This window comes from Haliotis rubra, unplaced genomic scaffold (genome assembly GCF_003918875.1).
Source record: "Haliotis rubra isolate DU_JTF1 unplaced genomic scaffold, ASM391887v1 Scf85, whole genome shotgun sequence".
Taxonomy (NCBI): domain Eukaryota; kingdom Metazoa; phylum Mollusca; class Gastropoda; order Lepetellida; family Haliotidae; genus Haliotis; species Haliotis rubra.
In genome coordinates this window covers 426883-447024 of record NW_025767579.1, presented here as the reverse complement: position 1 = coordinate 447024, position 20142 = coordinate 426883, and the positions used below count along the sequence as shown (strand labels likewise).

Sequence of the window (20142 nt, the reverse complement as noted above, 5' to 3'; positions counted from 1 at the left end):
TTTCGGGAACTTCTTGCAAAATATAGACACATTCTATCATTTGAAAACACACCTAATAGACCCATGTGCGCATGTAAAGGCACTGTGCCAGACACATGATAGAGCTGGACGTGACATATAAGTAGATGTATTAACTGGTGATAGGGTACTCCTTCGAACTGAAGTATATTTTAGTATGTCTGAAATGATAACATCCAACTTTTCAGTAGTGTAAATTATATCTTTGGTTAGATATTTTGTTTATAAACGATGCATTTATCTAGAATCTAGCGTACAGTGTAATTTAAAAGTGCTGCAAATACAAGTTTATAGTTGATATTATATAAATTTATAACTTTAATTCATTAAGGCATCAAAATTCAGTGGAAGAGGAGGCGGGTGTGCCAGCTGTCTATGGTGTGGTGCGTAGTGTTGATCGTTAGATCTAATAACAGATATTTGGTTTGCTGGCCTCACACCCACAGGTGTCACTACAGTTTTAACGTCTAAGAAAAGGCATGTTATTGAACAGTTTCACGTTAGATTTTGTAAGTATGTGTTTGGCGTATGTTATAAATTCTCTAACGCTGCTGTTTTGGCGGAATGTGGTAGAAATTATATTTAAGATAGTTTATTACGTGTTTTGAAGTATTGGTTCAAACTTTTACGCTTACCAAAGGATAGAAATCCAAAGCAGTGTTATATTATGTTGCACAATTTAGACAAAGTTGGTAGAAAAGCGTGGGTATATTTTGTCCGAAATACTTTGTTCAATTACGGTTTTGGTTTTGTGTGGGAAGCTCAAGGAGTTGGCAACGAGAAACAGTTTTTGAAAGATTTTCATGTAAGAGTTGGTGATTGTCAGAAGCAATTCATATTTTCAGAAATGCACAAATGTTCATCGTTTGATGTTTATTCCAGTATCAAAAGTGTATTTTGCATTGAACCATACTTAACTTTTTTGAAATCTAAAGATGCGAGGCGTCGAATAACAATGTTACGAATCGGTGCACTTCCAATATATAAAGATACCGGTAGTTCCGAGGCACCAAACACTTTGTAACATTTGTAATGATAATTTTGTGGAAAATTAATTTCATTTCCTATTTGAATGTAAAGTTTATCATGATTTGCGCTGTAAATATTTTAAAGCATTACCAAATTACATAGATCAACAATACTTTCTGAACACATTATCTTGTACCAAGTTTTCAACACTAACATATTGTTCTTCTTACATTAAGGAAGCATTGTCATTGCGTTCTTTATACATATGAATCTGATTGTCAAATGCCACTATCTTATAATTACACATGTTTATTTGTATTGTACGTGGGCCTAAGGCCTTGTTACGAAATATACTTGATTGATTGAACGTCTAAGATGTACATCAGTACGTGTCTCCCTCCCATATGAGGTTGACATGACGAGATAGAGCTGAAATGTTGGTCAAAGAGGAGTTAATCAAACGTAAACATTCACTATTTCAAATTGATCAATACACCACACGCTGTACAGAAAACTGACTTACTGACTGACTGAGTTTGGTTTTACGCCGCTTTTAGCAATGTTCCAGCAACATCACGGCGAGGGACACCAGAAATGGGCTTCGCACAATGTACCCATGTGGGGATTCGAACCCGGGTCTTCGGCGTGACGAGCCAACCCTTTCACCACTAGGCTACCCCCCGCCTCTGTACAGTAAACATTATATTAAGTGAGTTACAAAAACTCTGTTCAATACATCGAACTGAAAACGTACTTCTCACTCTTGTTATAAACCGTTTATACTTCACACGTACTGGGGTAAAGTGGTTGTATAGCTATTGTATAAATATCAAAGACACAAAGTGTTCCGAACTGCTGATAATATTATTTATTAACGTTTAGAATGGTTGTGATCGTGTAGATATAATTCAATATCCCAGTAAAGATACGTAGCAATAATATATAGACAAATACAATAGTTCATATTCAACATTACACTTGTCATTTGTAAAGCAATAGGAATACAACTTACTATTTGTGGAGAAAGGTGTACATGTCACTTTGTGACCTCTGTTATCGACACGAAGACCTTGTGGTTGCTGATACAAGATGCTGTCAGGTGCTTGGAGATAACCGACTTAACTTAACTTACACTCTTCACAAAGATCATGAGCTATAACCGTTTTATACAAAGTATAAAACAAAGACAAGTGTTGACGACAAACATTCGATGCATAATCATCCGTGTAAAGTTTGACACAAAAACACATGCCGTACTCAGCATTGCCAACACATTCATCGAGTGTTATTTCCGTATACCATTCTTTCTGTCCATCTCATTCTTCTTACCATACAGTAGTAATTTACTTAATGTAATATATTGCTGTGTAAAAACTATGGATGCGGCGTCAGTAACGAATGAAGCGTCTGCCGGAAACTGGCAGAAGTCTACATACAGTGGAGGTCAAAGTTTCACTGTCTAGGGCTTTGCTACATAAGCAGACTATGGAATAGATACCAACAAACCGAAATGTTGATCATCGACCCCGTTCAGGGAGACCCTGGAAAAGGTAGAGCACAGGGTCGATTTATGAAAACCCAGGCTCTACAAAATCGTCCCCCAACGGCTAAAATCTCCTATAACCTTTGTACTTCCCGATATCCTACTACAATTTTCTCATGTAAGGTTGCTGTACATTCATGGACATCCTATACATTACATGCATGTATGTACCTAGACAATCAGTGGAACTATTTTCGTACAAGCATAAACATATACGATCGATACTACCTTCAAACATTATTCACAGTACTGCACTGAAATGAGAACAGCATTTTCTATAAGGAAACCCGCGATGTGGGGAATCCCCCATGTCCCTACCTGTTGATTGGCTGTTTTATTTTCTGAAACAGCCAATCAACGTTCACCAGAAGGTGTACCCTGTGTCCTCCTTCCCATATGGGTAATAAACCCAGATGCATGTACCCACTGCACTGTTTCATATCTAACACATGTATATAACGTATATAGTACTCTTGAGAATATTATATGTCTTTTAAAGTGAGTGAGTGTACAGTTGTCATGTCAGTGTAAAGAAACAATCAAACAGGATTGTGAAGATAACCGACTCAGTTAACGTAACCCTTCAGTCAACAAGTAAACTCCAGTGTATATATGTTAACACGTCATTGCAAAGAAACGGAAGGTGGGAATGGTACAAACACTGTTTACCCGAGGTTTATTCTCAGGTATTTATTCTACAGCAATTACAGGGGAGGTGGGGTAGCCTAGTGGTTAAAGCATTCGCTCGTCTCGACAAAGACCCGAGTTCGATTTCCCACATGGGTACAATGTGTGAGGCCCATTCCCGGTGTCCCCGCCGTGATATTTCTGGAAAATTGCTAAAATCGGCTCAAAGTCATATTCACTTACTCACTCACTACAGCAATTACATGCAAATACTGAAGGTTTATTTGAGGAAATAGAACAAATGTAGAACAAAAGCGTCAAACTGCTTTATCGTAATAGTGTGCCCTAGTTTCAGAATGAGTTTTAGCGTATTTATCCCTTTGTGATGGGTGTTACATGCATTGTTGGCACTTGTCTTCAATAATGGTATTTTTGAATGTCAAATGAATTCAATGGTATTGTAGAATGATAACTGCCTTTCACAATACGAATACAGCAGAAATCAAAATCAAACCTCTGTAAAATGTAACATGGGATGACAGTCCTATACGCGTGTACTCTCTGCGAAACAGTAACTATAACTTATTGCATCCTCTTGTGTACTCTCTCAAAGCGATCGCTAAACACGTAAGTCGTATAACTACGATATACGCATCCACCTTGTGGTCCCTGAAAGAGCAGCAGCATTTCTCTGAAGATTTTAAACTTTTCTGTAGACGTTGTCAATTTTAATTCACAGTGAAAAAATAATCAGCAACAGAATGAAAACACCGAAGGTCGTTCAATACAAATCGAAAGCTATCGGAAGAGAAATTCAAGATTGAAGATTGTCAATTTTCATTCAAGAAATAATCATACATTAAAACACCACAGGCAGAATAGTCCATGAGGGGTGTGGCTCCTAGTTTTCTATTTTCCCTTATCGTTTTATTGTATATGAGATATCGACGTTATTTGGCAATTGCAGAATTTTTAAGGGAGATTATGAATGTGTCGCTTTTACTTTATCAAAATACTCAATTGTTGTGCTACAATCTACATGCAGCGGGAGCCTGTGAGTCAGAAATTATGAATCCTTTGTTTGATTACCTTGATCAGATCGTCTTGATTGACCGCCGTCATTTTGTTTAAAGCAAATGGTATGAAAATCGTATACTCTCAATATGGAGCCATGTAAGGGAGATAACTCGAAATAGCCACGAAAACCTGCATTTCTCCAGTCAGTCAACTTGTTTGTTTCGGGCAATAGAGCCTAACCCGTACAAGTAATGAGTACGGTTTACCCTGAAAAGATATTTTCATATTTCCTGAACGGGTCTGCAGCAATGCGTCAGCTTGATGATCGAGTTAGGTATTTTGTTGATAGGTATATGATGAGGATGTTGTCCCTCTGTGTTCATGCTCACCCTACATTCTCCCACTAAGTTACAACTATACTCATATGGTATGCAGAACAAGTATCACAACAAACACATTCTGACTACATTTCTTTAATTCAGTATAAACCAAGCCGGAGCCCCTTCATACAGGAAAACACAGAAAACTACAGACAAAAGACGGTAATGTTCTGAGTCCATATTTTGTCATATTGTGTTGACTTCCGTTTTAGTCATCATAGTCGTCATCACAGCATGAATTAGTTCACAACATTGATGTGTTTAATGCACACTGGGTCAAAGGGTGGTTGTGTCGAACATCGGATAACCCGAAGTGTAGTCCGTAGATCACTTCAACTTCGACAAAGCGTTTTTTGACGGTATATGGCAAATATCAAAATGCAAACGCTCCTTAGGAACTGTACCTGGTATGGATCGGGTCATGTTTTCAGGGTTTTGGGCGCTACAGTGAAACTTAGTTCAAACAAACTGAAAGGCATCATACAGATGTCATGTATATATACTAGTATTCAACAAATAAAGCACATACTTTGAACTCGGATATATAGAGAATCTCACCCAAGTGTCTACTGATATCATTTATATCAACACGAGTTGATAAAGTTACAAATATCCGAGGCTTGCCGAGGATATTTTTACCTTTATCAACGAGTGTTGATGTAATTGGTATCAGTAGACACGAGGGTGAGATTCTATTTATCATCAAAAATCATTCTTCATTAGTTTTCAATGACAAATGTACATCTCTGAACACCGTACTACCATTAGACTTGCAGTGCAGCGATGTCATAGCATTGTGACGGCATCAAGTGACATCATAGCATTGTCAGGGCATTGTACAAAATCTACTGTCAAAACGATATCTCCTAGGAGATATCATATGATCTCACACAAGCGATATCTCCTGTGGAACACAGTTTTGGATGATATACACCTATTCGTAGGTGAAGTTTCAGCATGAGGTAGGGAACGAAATCAGGATTACATTACAAATGTCCAAATGTGGTTTAATGTGATGAAAAATACATATTTATAAGGACGTCAGACAAGCTTTGTTTTAAATGAAAACTATATAATGTCGTTTGTAGTGAGACTTAAACCAGAACCCTGTGTTAAGAACAAATACGTCTCGGAATGTTCGCGTCTTGGAATGTTCGCATCTGGGAATGTTCGCGTAGGTAAAACAACATTTCTATATGCAAAAGACTCTTTAATCTGGACATTCGTTAACTGAAAGGTTTCCATGTGAACAGTACCATCCGGAATAATGAGGTTACACTTAAGAGGATTACTAAATGTAAATGTGCTCGTAGGTTAATTTAACTTTGTTGGAATTTGTTAAAGGAAATATCAGTTCCACAGGGAGATATTGGTAATTGCTACAGCTTTAACAGTAACATAATATATGGTCAACGGACATTACAAACCATATTAACAAAATACTGAACGTATTAACGGTAGACATGTAACCAATCTTCACGGCGAATAGATGTTAAAATACGCAAAGGAATAATGCGATGTATACGGTAAGATGAAAGATTATATTTGAAGATAAGGTCAAGGTCACCCAAATCGACAGGTGTCTGCGTAATCCCCCAATGTAGGCTGTTACCAGATTTGAAGACATTGGGTACAACAGTGCATGAGATATCACGTTAACAACAGTTTGAAAAGTGTTGTGGTGACCTTAAAAATAAGGTCAAGGTCACCCAAATCGACTAGTGTCTGCGTAATCCCCCAATGTAGGCTGTCACCAAATTTGAAGACATTGGGTACAACAGTTCATGGGATATCGCGTTAACAAGAATCGTACCGATGTACGGACGGACGCCGCTGAATACATGGTCCCCCGTTCCGCGTTGCGGCGGGGGAAAAATATACACCTGAAAATTGGATTTGACCAACATTTTAATGAAAACGTAAGTAGGCTGAGACAGGTGCCGAAACACTGAAAACTTAAGGTGCCAACTACAGCTACTATATCCCTATCAAAAACATGACTATCGAATACTATTGAATAACCACGACTGTACACTTTCCTTTTGTAAGGCAATTTAGATGATATATTAGACATTGTGTAAACTATTATTGATTCAAAAGTTCTTATTATGTGTAGTCTTATATACTTTAATAACGATGTCTGACAATGTAGGACATACAGTGGTGTATTTTCGAGAGCGGTACTATTAAATCAGTGTTCCTTTTTCATGGCAGGGGTATGTTCTGTATCAATATCCAATCGTTGATGTCGCTCACGAAGAAGTAGTAAGAACAACGGCGTTGATGCCACTGCTCCAAATATTCCCCAATTAAGCCACATTGAACCTGCAAGATAAACCATTCTATACCATACCATCACTCACACAGAAGACATTCAAACATTGGAAGAACCACTATGATGTTTGTTTCATTTCTTGTTTCAAGGCTATACTGAGCAGTATAACAGCTACATGGCGGCAGTCCGTAAATATCGCATCTGGGCCATACAATCCAGTGATTGTCAGCGAAAATGAACACCCAATACTGCATATATATCTATGGAGATTCAAGTAGGTGAGGTAGCCTACGAAAGGGTCTCTGTCCTTTTTATAGAAAACCAGATTCGCGTTGTTATGGTTAGTGGTCATTATAAACAGTGACCGTGGAACAGACGGATCAGCGTATCATACTCACCAACATGTGGAATCATCATTATAAAGAGAAACACAATGGAACCAATCTGGTTTGTGAAGGTCAGTATAACGCTTGCTGTCCCCTCCCCGACGGGGTACGCCACCTCACACGCCAACTCGAAGAACAGCGGGGCACAGGCAGTAGGCGGCATCTGGGCGATCAGGAGGCACACGTACAGACTCACTGGACATAGGGGAGGGATAGAAATATGCAAGTGTCATTAACATATCAAATACAGACAGTTTTTAAAGTGGACTTTTTACCTTTTAGTTACAGCTTTCTAGATTTCATCATATTCAGTATGTTCAGTGCTTGGCACTGTGGTCTCATATCGGTTCGTTTTAAATATACTGAACATCATTGAAAACGCACCAGTCTAAAATTGTCCATATTTTCATCAAGATGGATTTCAGCATGACAATGATCAATGAATATAACTAACATGAAGTCGATGGGCATGTCCAGCTGAAAAAATGCTTTAGAAACAAATTCCTGTCCACAGTATGACTCTTAATTCCAAAATGCATCAACATGCAGCCACGCCATGAAAAAAGCGCGAATTTCATTCTGAAATCATAATGACTGTGACATTAAAAGCAGGTGTATGAGAACCGATTCTCATTGCTTCACTAACGATTGTGAAACGAGGACAGAGATGCCGAGGTTAACACCTCACGAAAGAGAACGTGCACTAGGCATGATTCAGGTTGGCACCAGCAGCAGGGATATTGCTCGACAACTTGGACTTGGCCACTCCACCATCGTTAGGCTTCATAGACATCAGTAGACAGGCAGCACCCGTGACCTTCAATGACTTTGGCAACAACGTGTTACGACGCTCCATCAGGATCGCCATATTGACCTTGTCCATATCAGTGATTGAACACTGCCGACTGCCAGGACTGCTGCACTAGTTCAAGGTTGACGTGGGGGTCATCAGCGCTGACTCCATGCGACGCCGTCTACACGCTACAGGGCTCCATGCTCGGCGTCCTTACGTTGGACCAATTTTGACTGACAGACACCGTAATGAGCGTATACAGTGGGCTAGCAGGCATTTTCAGTAAAGGTTACAACAATGGCATGGTGTGGTAGTCACTGACGAGTCACGTCTTCATCTACGTAATGCTGACGGCCGATTACGTGTTTGGCGTAGACGTGGTGAACGTTATTCTGATGAGTGTGTGGTTCAGACAGACCTTGGGTGGTGGGAGTGTCATGGTCTGGGGTGGAATAAATTACAATCACAGGACTGCCTTCATGTCTGTCAAGGGAGAGTAAATGCCCTTTATTACCGTGAGCAGATTCTTCAGAATCACATCTGTCTTCAATCACCACCAAGATGTCCATACTTTTCAACAGGACAACGCACTGGGTACACACAGCTAGACTTTCCATGCAGTATCTGGCCCAGCAACTCATCCAGGTTATTCATTGGCCAGCACAGTCACCAGATGTATCCCCCATGGAGCACTTGTGGGACGAAATTGGTCAAAGTCTTTCGCGGCGAAAGATGCGAACAGATGCGAAACATCCGGGAACTTGAGGCTGCACTACTGCAGAGGTGGTATGCCAACCTCAAGAACTCTATTCGGACGCTTATTGACTCAATGAGGAGACGTTGAACTGCATGTGTCAATGCAAATGGCGGTCACACGCGATATTGACTTTTCAATTTGACCCCACGTGTGTTTTATCCTTTCTGACTGTGGAACATTTCAATGAATGAGCGTCTTTTCTGTGTTGTTGTGTTTGTCAGTCGTCCATCTGTTATTATCCACTCAAAAAATATCAATTCCTCACAAGTGCTTTTAATAATCTGAACTTTTATAAGTGGTGCGTTTTAAATGATGTTCAGTATATGATTTCAGCTCGAGTGCGTAACTGATTGAGTTTAGTTTTACGCCGCACTCAGCAATATTCCAGCTATATGGCCACGGTCTGTGAATAATCGAGTCTGGACCAGACAATCCAATGATCAACAGCAGGAGCATATATCTACGCAATTGGGATACGATGACATGTGTCAACTAATCCGATCCCGTTAGTCGCCTTTTACGACAAGCATGGGTTACTGAAGATCAGTTCTAACCCGGGTATTTTCGTTATAATAAATATTATTACATAGGGTATTTCCACTCGAAGTATCTTGACAGATGGTGCCAAGTACGAGGTTTCATTGTATGTTTGTATTGTTAAAGTTATAATAAATATTATTACATATCGACATTTAGTAAACTTAGAAATACATTTTTTCATTATTTGGGCGTCAATGTCCAAATTGTGTTAGTACTTTGTATTAAACTTACAGGTCATTCAAAATAATGCTATGTCATCCATAAAGTTTCATGCCTTTCTCATTACTCATCAACTTCTAAAACGCCCATCAACCAGATAAGTTGGTAATAAAGATTAGTTGGTGTGTAAAAGATGCGAGTTTCATTGTTTGTTCAGTTATTTGTTAAAAGTGTAAACTCGTTAGGATGAGAAGCCACAATAACTCGGTGCGCCTAGTGGCTGCAAGAGTTGTATACTCCCCAGGGAGTTGAGATTGATAATACGATGTGACGTTGAGATTGACATCCAAAGATCGAGGGAACAAATACCAGCGCCTTGAGCATGCACTAGTTGCCTGGACATGTGAGCTATATAAATATCCTATAATAAAAATAATAATAAACTATCTTAGTTGATAAGAAGTATCACAAAAGACGCTCTGGGTGAGAGTATATGAGGAGAAATATTTGACTGATTTTGATCCAAATGCCAATTTTATTAACATTATGAAAACAAATAATGACTGTTTCATAAAAGATGTTAGTATTGTTCTGTATTATGTTCTGTACAGCGCATTAGAACTCTTCCAACATGTGCACTAGACTATCAATACCATATGCAAATGACTGTATGATGGGCCTGTGGTCTTTTACTGAATATACTTGTCTGTCTGTCTGATCTTTCTGAATATAACATATGTGTGTCGGTTTGATGGCATAAAACACTTTATACAGTAAACATGCAAATACTGCTTTTTGTCTTGACTTTTCTTGATTTTTTTAAATTAAAATATTAACACCTTTCAGCCAATCACCCGAGAGCGCCGCTTATAGCAAACCAGAAGCAAATGTCTCCAATATGTGACACAAAGCCATACACTATATAGACAAACTTTATGAAAAACAACTTCTTATTTGGTGAAGCTAGACAACGGTACAAGGATCTCTATCGAAATGTCGCACTGACGAAATAAAGAAGTTGCTATCAATAAAGTTTGTCTATATTGTACTTCTCAACTTCTAAAATGCCAATCAAAGAAGTAAGTCATCACAAGCAATGATTTTCTTACATTTCAGTTTTTAATGACGACTGAACTGACGTTTCATAACCCCATAAGAATCAGTTAACCATTACTTTCATGACTAAATCTTTGAAAGAATTAAGTTCTATGAGGGCGTTTGGCGCACATAATTGTGCGCTTGTGTAAGGTTCTTGAAGTAAATGCTTCGATGAGAATATAGTTTAATACATACCCAAAGAAAACGGCGCCACTTTGATGCAGATGAGAGCGAACCATAAGTACATGGATGCGGATATCAAGTATAAGCCCGAGATGTACCACTTCATATAGCGAGCAAAGTAGTCGGTCAATCTGAAGAAAATAATGGACACATTAGTACGGGATATTCCATTTTGGGATAATAAGATTTAGGAACCAAGTTCACAAGGTGTTATATATTTCGTTGAACACCACAGTTTCGTGAAAGTTATTTAATGATGTGCTCGTGAACATGGGTAAAATCCTAAATTTACGACGTAATGAATATTTGAGAAAACAAATGGGGAGGTATTTGATATAAATTGTTTTAAACTAAAATAAACGGTCTGATTATAACGGTGCCTGTCACCTCAGGAACGGCTTCATGCGTCTGGCATGCTGGAAGATGGAACTAGACAGGCATTGCGGCACAAGGTCTTTACGTTTCAGTGTAATTAGCAGATTACCATAGACAAGAGACGTTATTGACACACGACAAAGGGCGACAACTCGCGCTCAAGACGGTCCATCAGGTCGACTGTGTTACGAAATCGGGTCACGGTGCCTCTCAGGAATACCCAGTCTTGATTATCCTCAGGAATACCCAATCTTGATTATACTCAGGATACCCTGTCTTGACTATACTCAGGAATACCCAGTCTTGACTTTACTCAGGAATACCCAGTCTTGATTATACTCAGGAATACCCAGTCTTGATTATCCCCAGGAATACCCAGTCTTGACTATACTCAGGAATACCCAGTCTTGACTATACTCAGGAATACCCAGTCTTGACTTTACTCAGGAATACCCAGTCTTGATTATACTCAGGAATACCCAATCTTGATTATACTCAGGAATACCCAATCTTGATTATCCCCAGGAATACCTAAATCTTGACTATATTTAGGAATACCCAATCTTGACTTTACTCAGGAATACCCAATCTTGATTATACTCAGGAATACCCAGTCTTGACTATACTCAGGAATACCCAATCTTGACTATACTCAGGAATACCCAGTCTTGACTTTACTCAAGAATACAGGAATACCCAATCTTGACTTTACTCAAGAATACCCAATCTTGACTATACTCTGGAATACCCAATCTTGACTATCCTCAGGAATACCTAAATCTTGATTATCCTCAAGAATACCCAGTCTTCACTTACCCTAGGAGCAGATTCCTTTTGGCATGATGGGGAAATATATAGTGAAAATATTATAAGTGGATCACTGAACGTCTGTAATGACACCAGTTGCTCGTGGAAAAGGAAGGCATGACCTGCTCTACAGGAAGTAACTCAGCTACGCGCAGCTATCTACATTGATCGCATATTGAAACCGGTGGCCTAAACTATAAAGTTCTTCGACGTTAAAGCTATCGACAACGTAATGCTCTTGGTACCGTGACTGAACAGTGAGCATGTGTCTACCTTGCCAGAATCAGCATCCCCGTACACACCGCCACGTAGCTGTAGAAGCCGATCCACCCTGCCTCCTTCTGACTCACGTCCACTGATTTCAAATTGAGGCTGAACACACCCATCCACGCCCCGCTAAACCCGCCAACCAGAACGGATATTACAGACAGGATCCAGAAGTTGACATTTCTAGAAATATAAATCACTATACATTAATGTGTCGTTTGTTCTTGACATTTAGCCAAATACGACTAAACCATATAAAGGCAACTTTAAATTATCAGATTTCAGGATACAGACAATCAGATATACAACACATATAACCGGATGAATTCACAAAATATCAAAATGAGAAAAACACAAACAATATTATCTTCTCAAGCAAATATTTTACCAATATCATGACGGGGACACCAGAAAATGGGATGTATCCATGTGGGGAATAGAACCCGGACCTTAGGTGTTAATAAATGAGAACACTTTGACCGCCTAAGCTACCTCATATCATTCTAAAACTCACAAATACAATTCCTATGAAACTTCCATTCATATTTGACCAAGTTGTGTCGTATTCACTAACCGCTCACTCCCTCGTTTACTTTCTCTCACTCACTCACTCGACCACAAACCAACCTACCCACCCACACCCACTCACTCAATATAACCTAGGACATTATCTGGGACATATTACCAATAATGTAGGATATAGGGATAACTGATGCCGCCAATCGCTACATAATCTAGGACAGGTGACTGTCACTCACACAACAAGTAGCTTCAGTCCAGGTAGGAAGTCTTCCCTCTTCAGTGCAGCTGAGCGACATGGCGGCGTCGGTGGCTTGCTGGGGAAGTACACTAGTGTCAGCACGAGTACTACACCTGCCGCACAAGCCTCTGACAAAACACAATACACATCAGTATCCGCACGAGTAGTACACCTGCCGCACAAGCCTCTGACAAAACACAATACACACCAGTATCAGCACGTGTAGTACACCTGCCGCACAAGCCTCTGACAAAACACAATACACACCAGTATCAGCACGTGTAGTACACCTGCCGCACAAGCCTCTGACAAAACACAATACACACCAGTATCAGCACGAGTAGTACACCTGCCGCACAAGCCTCTGACAAAACACAATACACACCAGTATCAGCACGTGTAGTACACCTGCATGACGCACAAGCCTCTGACAAAACACAATACACACCAGTATCAGCACGTGCAGTACACCTGCCGCACAAGCCTCTGACAAAACACAATACACACCAGTATCAGCACGTGTAGTACACCTGCCGCACAAGCCTCTGACAAAACACAATACACACCAGTATCAGCAGCGAGTAGTACACCTGCCGCACAAGCCTCTGACAAAACACAATACACATCAGTATCAGCGAGTAGTACACCTGCCGCACAAGCCTCTGACAAAACACAATACACACCAGTATCAGCACGAGTAGTACACCTGCCGCACAAGCCTCCTCTGACAAACACACAATCAGCACATCAGTATCAGCACGTGTAGTACACCTGCCGCACAAGCCTCTGACAAAACACAATACACACCAGTATCAGTACGAGTAGTATTACACCTGCCGCACAAGCCTCTGACAAAACACAATACTCACCAGTATCAGCACGTGCAGTACACCTGCCGCACAAGCCTCTGACAAAACACAATACACATCAGTATCAGTACGAGTAGTACACCTGCCGCACAAGCCTCTGACAAAACACAATACACACCAGTATCAGCACGAGTAGTACACCTGCCGCACAAGCCTCTGACAAAACACAATACACACCAGTATTAGCACGTGTAGTACACCTGCCGCACAAGCCTCTGACAAAACACAATACACACCAGTATCAGCAGCGAGTAGTACACCTGCCGCACAAGCCTCTGACAAAACACAATACACACCAGTGTCAGCACGTGTAGTACACCTGCCGCACAAGCCTCTGACAAAACACAATACACACCAGTATCAGCACGAGTAGTACACCTGCCGCACAAGCCTCTGACAAAACACAATACACACCAGTATCAGCACGTGTAGTACACCTGCCGCACAAGCCTCTGACAAAACACAATACACACCAGTATCAGCACGAGTAGTACACCTGCCGCACAAGCCTCTGACAAAACACAATACACACCAGTATCAGCACGAGTAGTACACCTGCCGCACAAGCCTCTGACAGAACACATTACTCTCCAGTGTCAGCACGTGCAGTACACCTGCCGCACAAGCCTCTGACAAAACACAATACACACCAGTATTAGCAAGTGTAGTACACCTGCCGCACAAGCCTCTGACAGAAGACAATACACACCAGTATCAGCACGAGTAGTACACCTACCGCACAAGCCTCTGACAAAACACAATACACACCAGTATCAGCACGTGTAGTACACCTGCCGCACAAGCCTCTGAGAAAACACAATACACACCAGTATCAGCACGAGTAGTACACCTGCCGCACAAGCCTCTGACAAAACACAATACACACCAGTATCAGCACGAGTAGTACACCTGCCGCACAAGCCTCTGACAGAACACTTTACTCTCCAGTGTCAGCACGTGCAGTACACCTGCCGCACAAGCCTCTGACAAAACACAATACACACCAGTATTAGCACGTGTAGTACACCTGCCGCACAAGCCTCTGACAGAAGACAATACACACCAGTGTCAGCACGAGCAGTACACCTGCATGCCGCACAAGCCTCTGACAAAACACAATACACACCAGTATCAGCACGTGTAGTACACCTGCCGCACAAGCCTGACAGAACACAATACACACTGCTCAATATTGGACTCCTTAAGGGCAATGTAAATAGTAGTAATGTGGTTTAAGCCAAAACTATTTCATATGTTGATTGTCATTTTGTAAGCAATCCTCTGTTGTCGGGGGAATGAAGTCGCCATTGACTGACAAATACGTTAGGTCTATTCACTTCGCAAGACAGTAAGATTAGCCTCCCAATGGAAGTGCTCCCATGAGCGATGGAGATTAATACTTCGGTAACGTCGGTATGACAATCTCGGAAATCGAGGATGAGCCTTTGGAATCATTAGCTGTTGTTGCGAAATATATTATCTGTTTTGGAATGTTATCGAGTAATGTTCACAACATCTTTATCAAAGTCATCGAGACTTCGCTTCATGGAGTGCGTTCTTGTCTGAATCAAAGCCCGTTTCTTATCGAACCTCTTAATCCTAATTTTGTAAACCATTTGCTCAATCCAAACACTTACGGAGTTCAAGGTAGAAATAGATATCCTTTTTCAGTTCCTCCACGGTATGCCCTACAAACAGAACACCATTTGCAACATTATTATAAAATTTATATGTACGGCTGAACCTTATGGATGATACTAGTATTCCAGCATTATTAGGTGAAGAGTGTGTTCACATGTCGGGTTTGATAGAATGCATAAGGCGTAGCCTTCTAATGTTAGACTTTCAAAGCATGGGATGTTCAATAGAACCCACAACTCTGGAAACTGTGACACACAGAGACGTACCGCTCACACACTCCCTTCCACAATACCTACACCAATAGTTGTACCAATATGGATCATGTTCATGTTAAATACCTATATCAATAGATATACTAATATGAATCATATGAGTGAGTGAGTGAGTTTAGTTTTACGCCGCACTCAGCAATATTCCAGCTATATGGCGGCAGTCTGTAAATAATCGAGTCTGGACCAGACAATCCAGTGATCAGCAGCATGAGCATCGATCTGCACAGTTGGGAACCGATGACATGTGTCAACCAAGTCAGCGAGCCTGACCACCCGATCCCGTTAGTCGCCTCTTACGACAAGCATGGGTTACTAAAGGTACATTCTGACCCGGACCTTCACGGGTTTGAATCATATGGAACCGAGAGAGTGAATGATTATTGCTTAACGTCGCTCACAAGGGCGTCGCAGTGAAATTAGTTTCATGTTGAAGTAAACCCTGAACAAAGGACACTTGGTGAAACCCGCGAGTCAGGTGCTGACAAAGTTAGAATCGTAATCAGGGCTATATGGGATTTAAACCCAAGATTAGAAAAACACCTTACACTCTTCATAGTGTTGTCCTAGACTGCCCTTGTTGATCCTTCATAATTAGAGGTCACAGGTGCTAATAAATATGTCACCAAAATGCCAATATGAAATGATGTTCATATTTACAACGGTATAGCGGTTTGAGCGCATGAGGTAAGTCTAAAATAATATTGACATCTTTATTCATATTCACAAGAGAACTCCCCGTTAAAAGCAGCGTCGATTGACGATTCCAGCTCCATCATGAGTATGTATTTATGATTCACTATCCAATAGCGATGATAATATTCTTCTCGAAAAAATGGGTGTATCATACCTCACTGGTGGCTCACCTGACAGACACACACAAGGCAACGATTTTTTTCACCTCAAGTACACGAGAACATGGTACAAGTCAAACCAGAGACAAATCAGGTAATGCTTAGATGTGGTTCAACGTTACACCCACACGAACAGTATTGTCTGTTTGAGTAGTAAATCCTTTAACTACAAAATACTACAGATACCTCGTATGCTGAAATCGGTTCAACCAACCTGAAATATTGCTGCGATTTCCACTTTCACCAATATCAGAATAATCTTCAAGGCTGTTCACAAAAAACAATGTCAATGAACAAAATGAAACATGAATCAATGACATACTTCTACGTGAAGAGACTTTAAAATGTGTGGGATGCAACGTAATAAGAGAAATCTGTCTTTTCGTATTGAAGTATCTTTTGGCATAAGTAAAACAGCATCCCTTTTATCTGAATTCGTGGTTCTGTTTATAAACAATAATGATACCTCCGATCTATACCTAAATGTTGTATTGGAGGCGGTACGATTCTGATTCAGTCTAGATGCATCTGGAACCAGAATTGGACCTGAAAATGAAAGACAATATGTATTCAAGGTTATTCACCACAAAAATGTTTGTGTTAACGTAACACCCAGTAACACATAATATAAATGGTGTTTGCAAAACATATAACCTTTACAAGACAATCCAATATCCGACGGAATATAGACTGATTACACGCAATCAACCAACCATTTAGTCGCCTCTAAAATAATAAAACCCATTTCCTCAGCCGGAGTCCCAACGACGAAAAGAAACCAATGAGTGAGTGAATTAGTTTACTTTTACGCCGCACTCAGCAATATTCCAGCTATATGACGGCGGTCTGTAAATAATCGAGTCTGGACCAGAAATTCCAGTGATCAACAGCATGAGCATAGATCTACGCAATTGGAAAACGGTGATATGTGTCGACCAAGTCAGCGAGCCTGACCATCCGATCCCGTTAGTCGCCTTTTTGGACAAGCATGTGTTACTGAAGATCAATTCTAACCCGGATCTTCACGGGTCTGAAACCTATGAGGTAATGATGATAAAATACGTACACTTACCATTATACCACTACACTTTACAGTAATGTTTCAGTCAATGTTACAATATATGTTTACTAGCCAATCTTTACAACGACTGACTTTTGATTTTGCAGAATAATGAAATTTCCTGAATCAAAGAACCTCATTTAAAACGCCGATGTGAACGTTAAATGTGGATAAAACAATAACTCCTCTTTCGACAGTATGAATCCTAGTTGGGCTCAAAACCTGCTGTTCAGTGTGCTTGGCGAACTTGTTAACCACAGAACTACACAACAAGGCAATTGAATTACTACAAACGAACTGCTGACATGAAATCATTATAACCCCCAAAATAGATCTACCAATGATAAAAGAGCCAGCAAGAACCAGGAACTTGATTATCAGCGGGATTGCAGTCGCTGTTGTCCTTTCGTGTGGAGGAAACCAATGTGAAGATATCGGCGCCATTGCGCTCGTGCAGACCGGTCCTCCGATAGCATTAAGTATCTGACCAGCGTTGATCAACCTGAAACAAATGAAGTGCAAGACAGAACAATAGCACTGTAGCTCACCGAAATATTTCGGTGAACAAAGAATTATTCATTCACTTTTCTCCATGATCCTAATGGATAATGGAATCTGTTTTATTGAATAATCGGAAGCAATAATATTCAAACAATGTCTGTAGGATTACCTAACTCCAATCTAGTAAACAATATATGATGTCACCATGATCATAAAGAGAAACTCAAAAGCTTCACCTGGCTGGCTAGACCATAGGATTATAAGTTTACAGAGCCAAACATGCATGTCAATGGAGTTAAGAGCATGGTCAAAACAAGGTGAAATTTAATATATTCTAAAAGGGAATAGTATGTGTTGAGTCTAATAACAACCTAAACAAAAACAAATTTTCTTTACAGCTTGAATAAAAATTGCTAAACAATCACTCATTTCAAATTTAGCGTTTCCCATATCTCTGTGACAGCCATACTGAAAATCAGATTTAAATCTCTTGAATAAACTGGCATGTGCTGCTCGTCCGTGGCCCATTGTTTCGTGAGAAGATTCTTTTTCAGTGTGAGTTCCTACATTTCGAAAGAATTCAATAGCATGTGAAATGACCAAAGGGCAAATACAGGCGAAACGGTTAAATAGCGCAATGACTACACACTACTAACTACAAATATACAAAATGTCGTTACCTTTGTCAAAAGAAAATGGCCGGGAGAAACCATTTACATTTGTCCTGTGAGGAAAGCAAAGGTCAAATCTGGGTCAATTTTAATGAAAAGCCTGCAGCCCACCACTGAGCCCACCACTAGCTGTTGGTCGCCATATCAACCATATCAAACCTCTTGAGCATATACAGGTGTCATTATTGTTGTAAAAACACATGACCGTTACGTTTAAACTCCATTCGTTAGCTGTTTCGGAAGAATTTTGTCACCTGACTGTGCCCAATGGTGTTATTATTCATTGTCCATTACTATGGTGTGGTTCCACTAAACGGCCATGTTAGCTCTGTTTGTGACTGCTACACTAGCATAGTACGGTTCTCTTGGAATGCCCAGTCTAAAAAAACACGAGCACCATTCCATTCACCGTCATACCGTCTTGACCTTCATTTCACTGTCACAGGCATTTCAACGATACCGGATCAATACAGATTCATTGAAAAGTCAGATACAGTATTTTGTCACAAAGAAATTAGGGACAATACTCACCACCGATGCAGCAATGACGGTTGTTGAGTAGGAATCAATCGGATCCCACAGCCTAATCCCAAACCCAGCACTGTGATAACCATACACATTCTCAGACCTACGCAAAAAGAGACATACCCGGTGTGATATTTGCTAAGACGTGTCGGTTTGTTTTGTGGAACGCCCCTGCTGTTCTATTATTTTTCTATTGTTGTACTGTATTCAACTAAAAATGTGAATACACTGGCTTCCATTCAATACATCCTTGTATCATAGATCAGAGGAAAACCAGAACGCTCGAAAATGAAACACATATAACCTGAAGCTACACAGTCCCATAGTCCTGATACGCCACTAAAGAGGACTGACGATGAGAACATAAGAGTTAATATATGAAGTTCACACTATAAGCATCATGTATATAAAAACACATCTTTATCTTTAGGGAGGTTAAGCTGGACTTTGTCGCTGCTTTGATTCCTGTACCATCAATGAAAAATTATGCCTATACAATGTAGAATACTGACGTATTAAAAATGACAGAAAGGTTGTCTCATCCGGTAACTGAAGTGCCGGCTCGAGACGATACACAACGTTTCATGGTGGCCTATAATGGCAAGAAACAAGAATGGTTATTGGTGGTGGTGCATTGGATACAGGTTTATACCTTGTAGTTTTGCATCCAGCCTCGCAACGTTTTGATTTTATAATTATTTAGTCAAATCCGATTTTCATCTGCCTAACTTCTTTGAGAGACATTTATAAGTTGGAGCAGTAAGGAAGGATAACAATGTATGAATGAACAACGTCTTA

At 40.3% G+C, this 20142-nt stretch overlaps 1 protein-coding gene across 2 annotated transcripts; it reads right to left on the bottom strand.

Annotated features, from left to right (window-relative positions):
• Window positions 1-6389: 6389 nt before the first annotated feature.
• On the bottom strand, window positions 6390-19443 carry LOC124262697 (solute carrier family 49 member 4 homolog). Of its 2 annotated transcripts, none has more exons than XM_046697221.1 (10): window positions 19351-19443; window positions 17986-18149; window positions 17067-17133; window positions 16802-16854; window positions 15461-15511; window positions 12953-13082; window positions 12201-12377; window positions 10758-10876; window positions 7228-7410; window positions 6390-6879 (listed from the first exon to the last, which is right to left on the bottom strand). In XM_046697221.1, exons 1-10 carry the CDS (start codon window positions 19437-19439, stop codon window positions 6746-6748), a joined length of 1167 nt encoding a protein of 388 aa, XP_046553177.1. In that variant the 5' UTR covers window positions 19440-19443; the 3' UTR covers window positions 6390-6745. The 2 variants fall into 2 exon arrangements, with proteins under 2 accessions (XP_046553177.1, XP_046553178.1); XM_046697222.1 differs by lacking the exon at window positions 19351-19443 and adding an exon at window positions 18829-18851.
• Between the last annotated feature and the right edge of the window lie 699 nt (window positions 19444-20142).

Excerpts from the sequence above, each read along its gene's own strand:
- LOC124262697 (XM_046697221.1), bottom strand. The coding sequence starts at position 19,439 with ATGTGTATGGTTATCACAGTGCTGGGTTTGGGATTAGGCTGTGGGATC. Across the intron at positions 15,512-16,801 it reads AAATCGCAGCAATATTTCAG|GGCATACCGTGGAGGAACTG; the intron begins GTTGGTTGAACC and ends TTCTGTTTGTAG. Across the intron at positions 13,083-15,460 it reads CTATTTCTACCTTGAACTCC|AGGCTTGTGCGGCAGGTGTA; the intron begins GTAAGTGTTTGG and ends GTGTTTTGTCAG.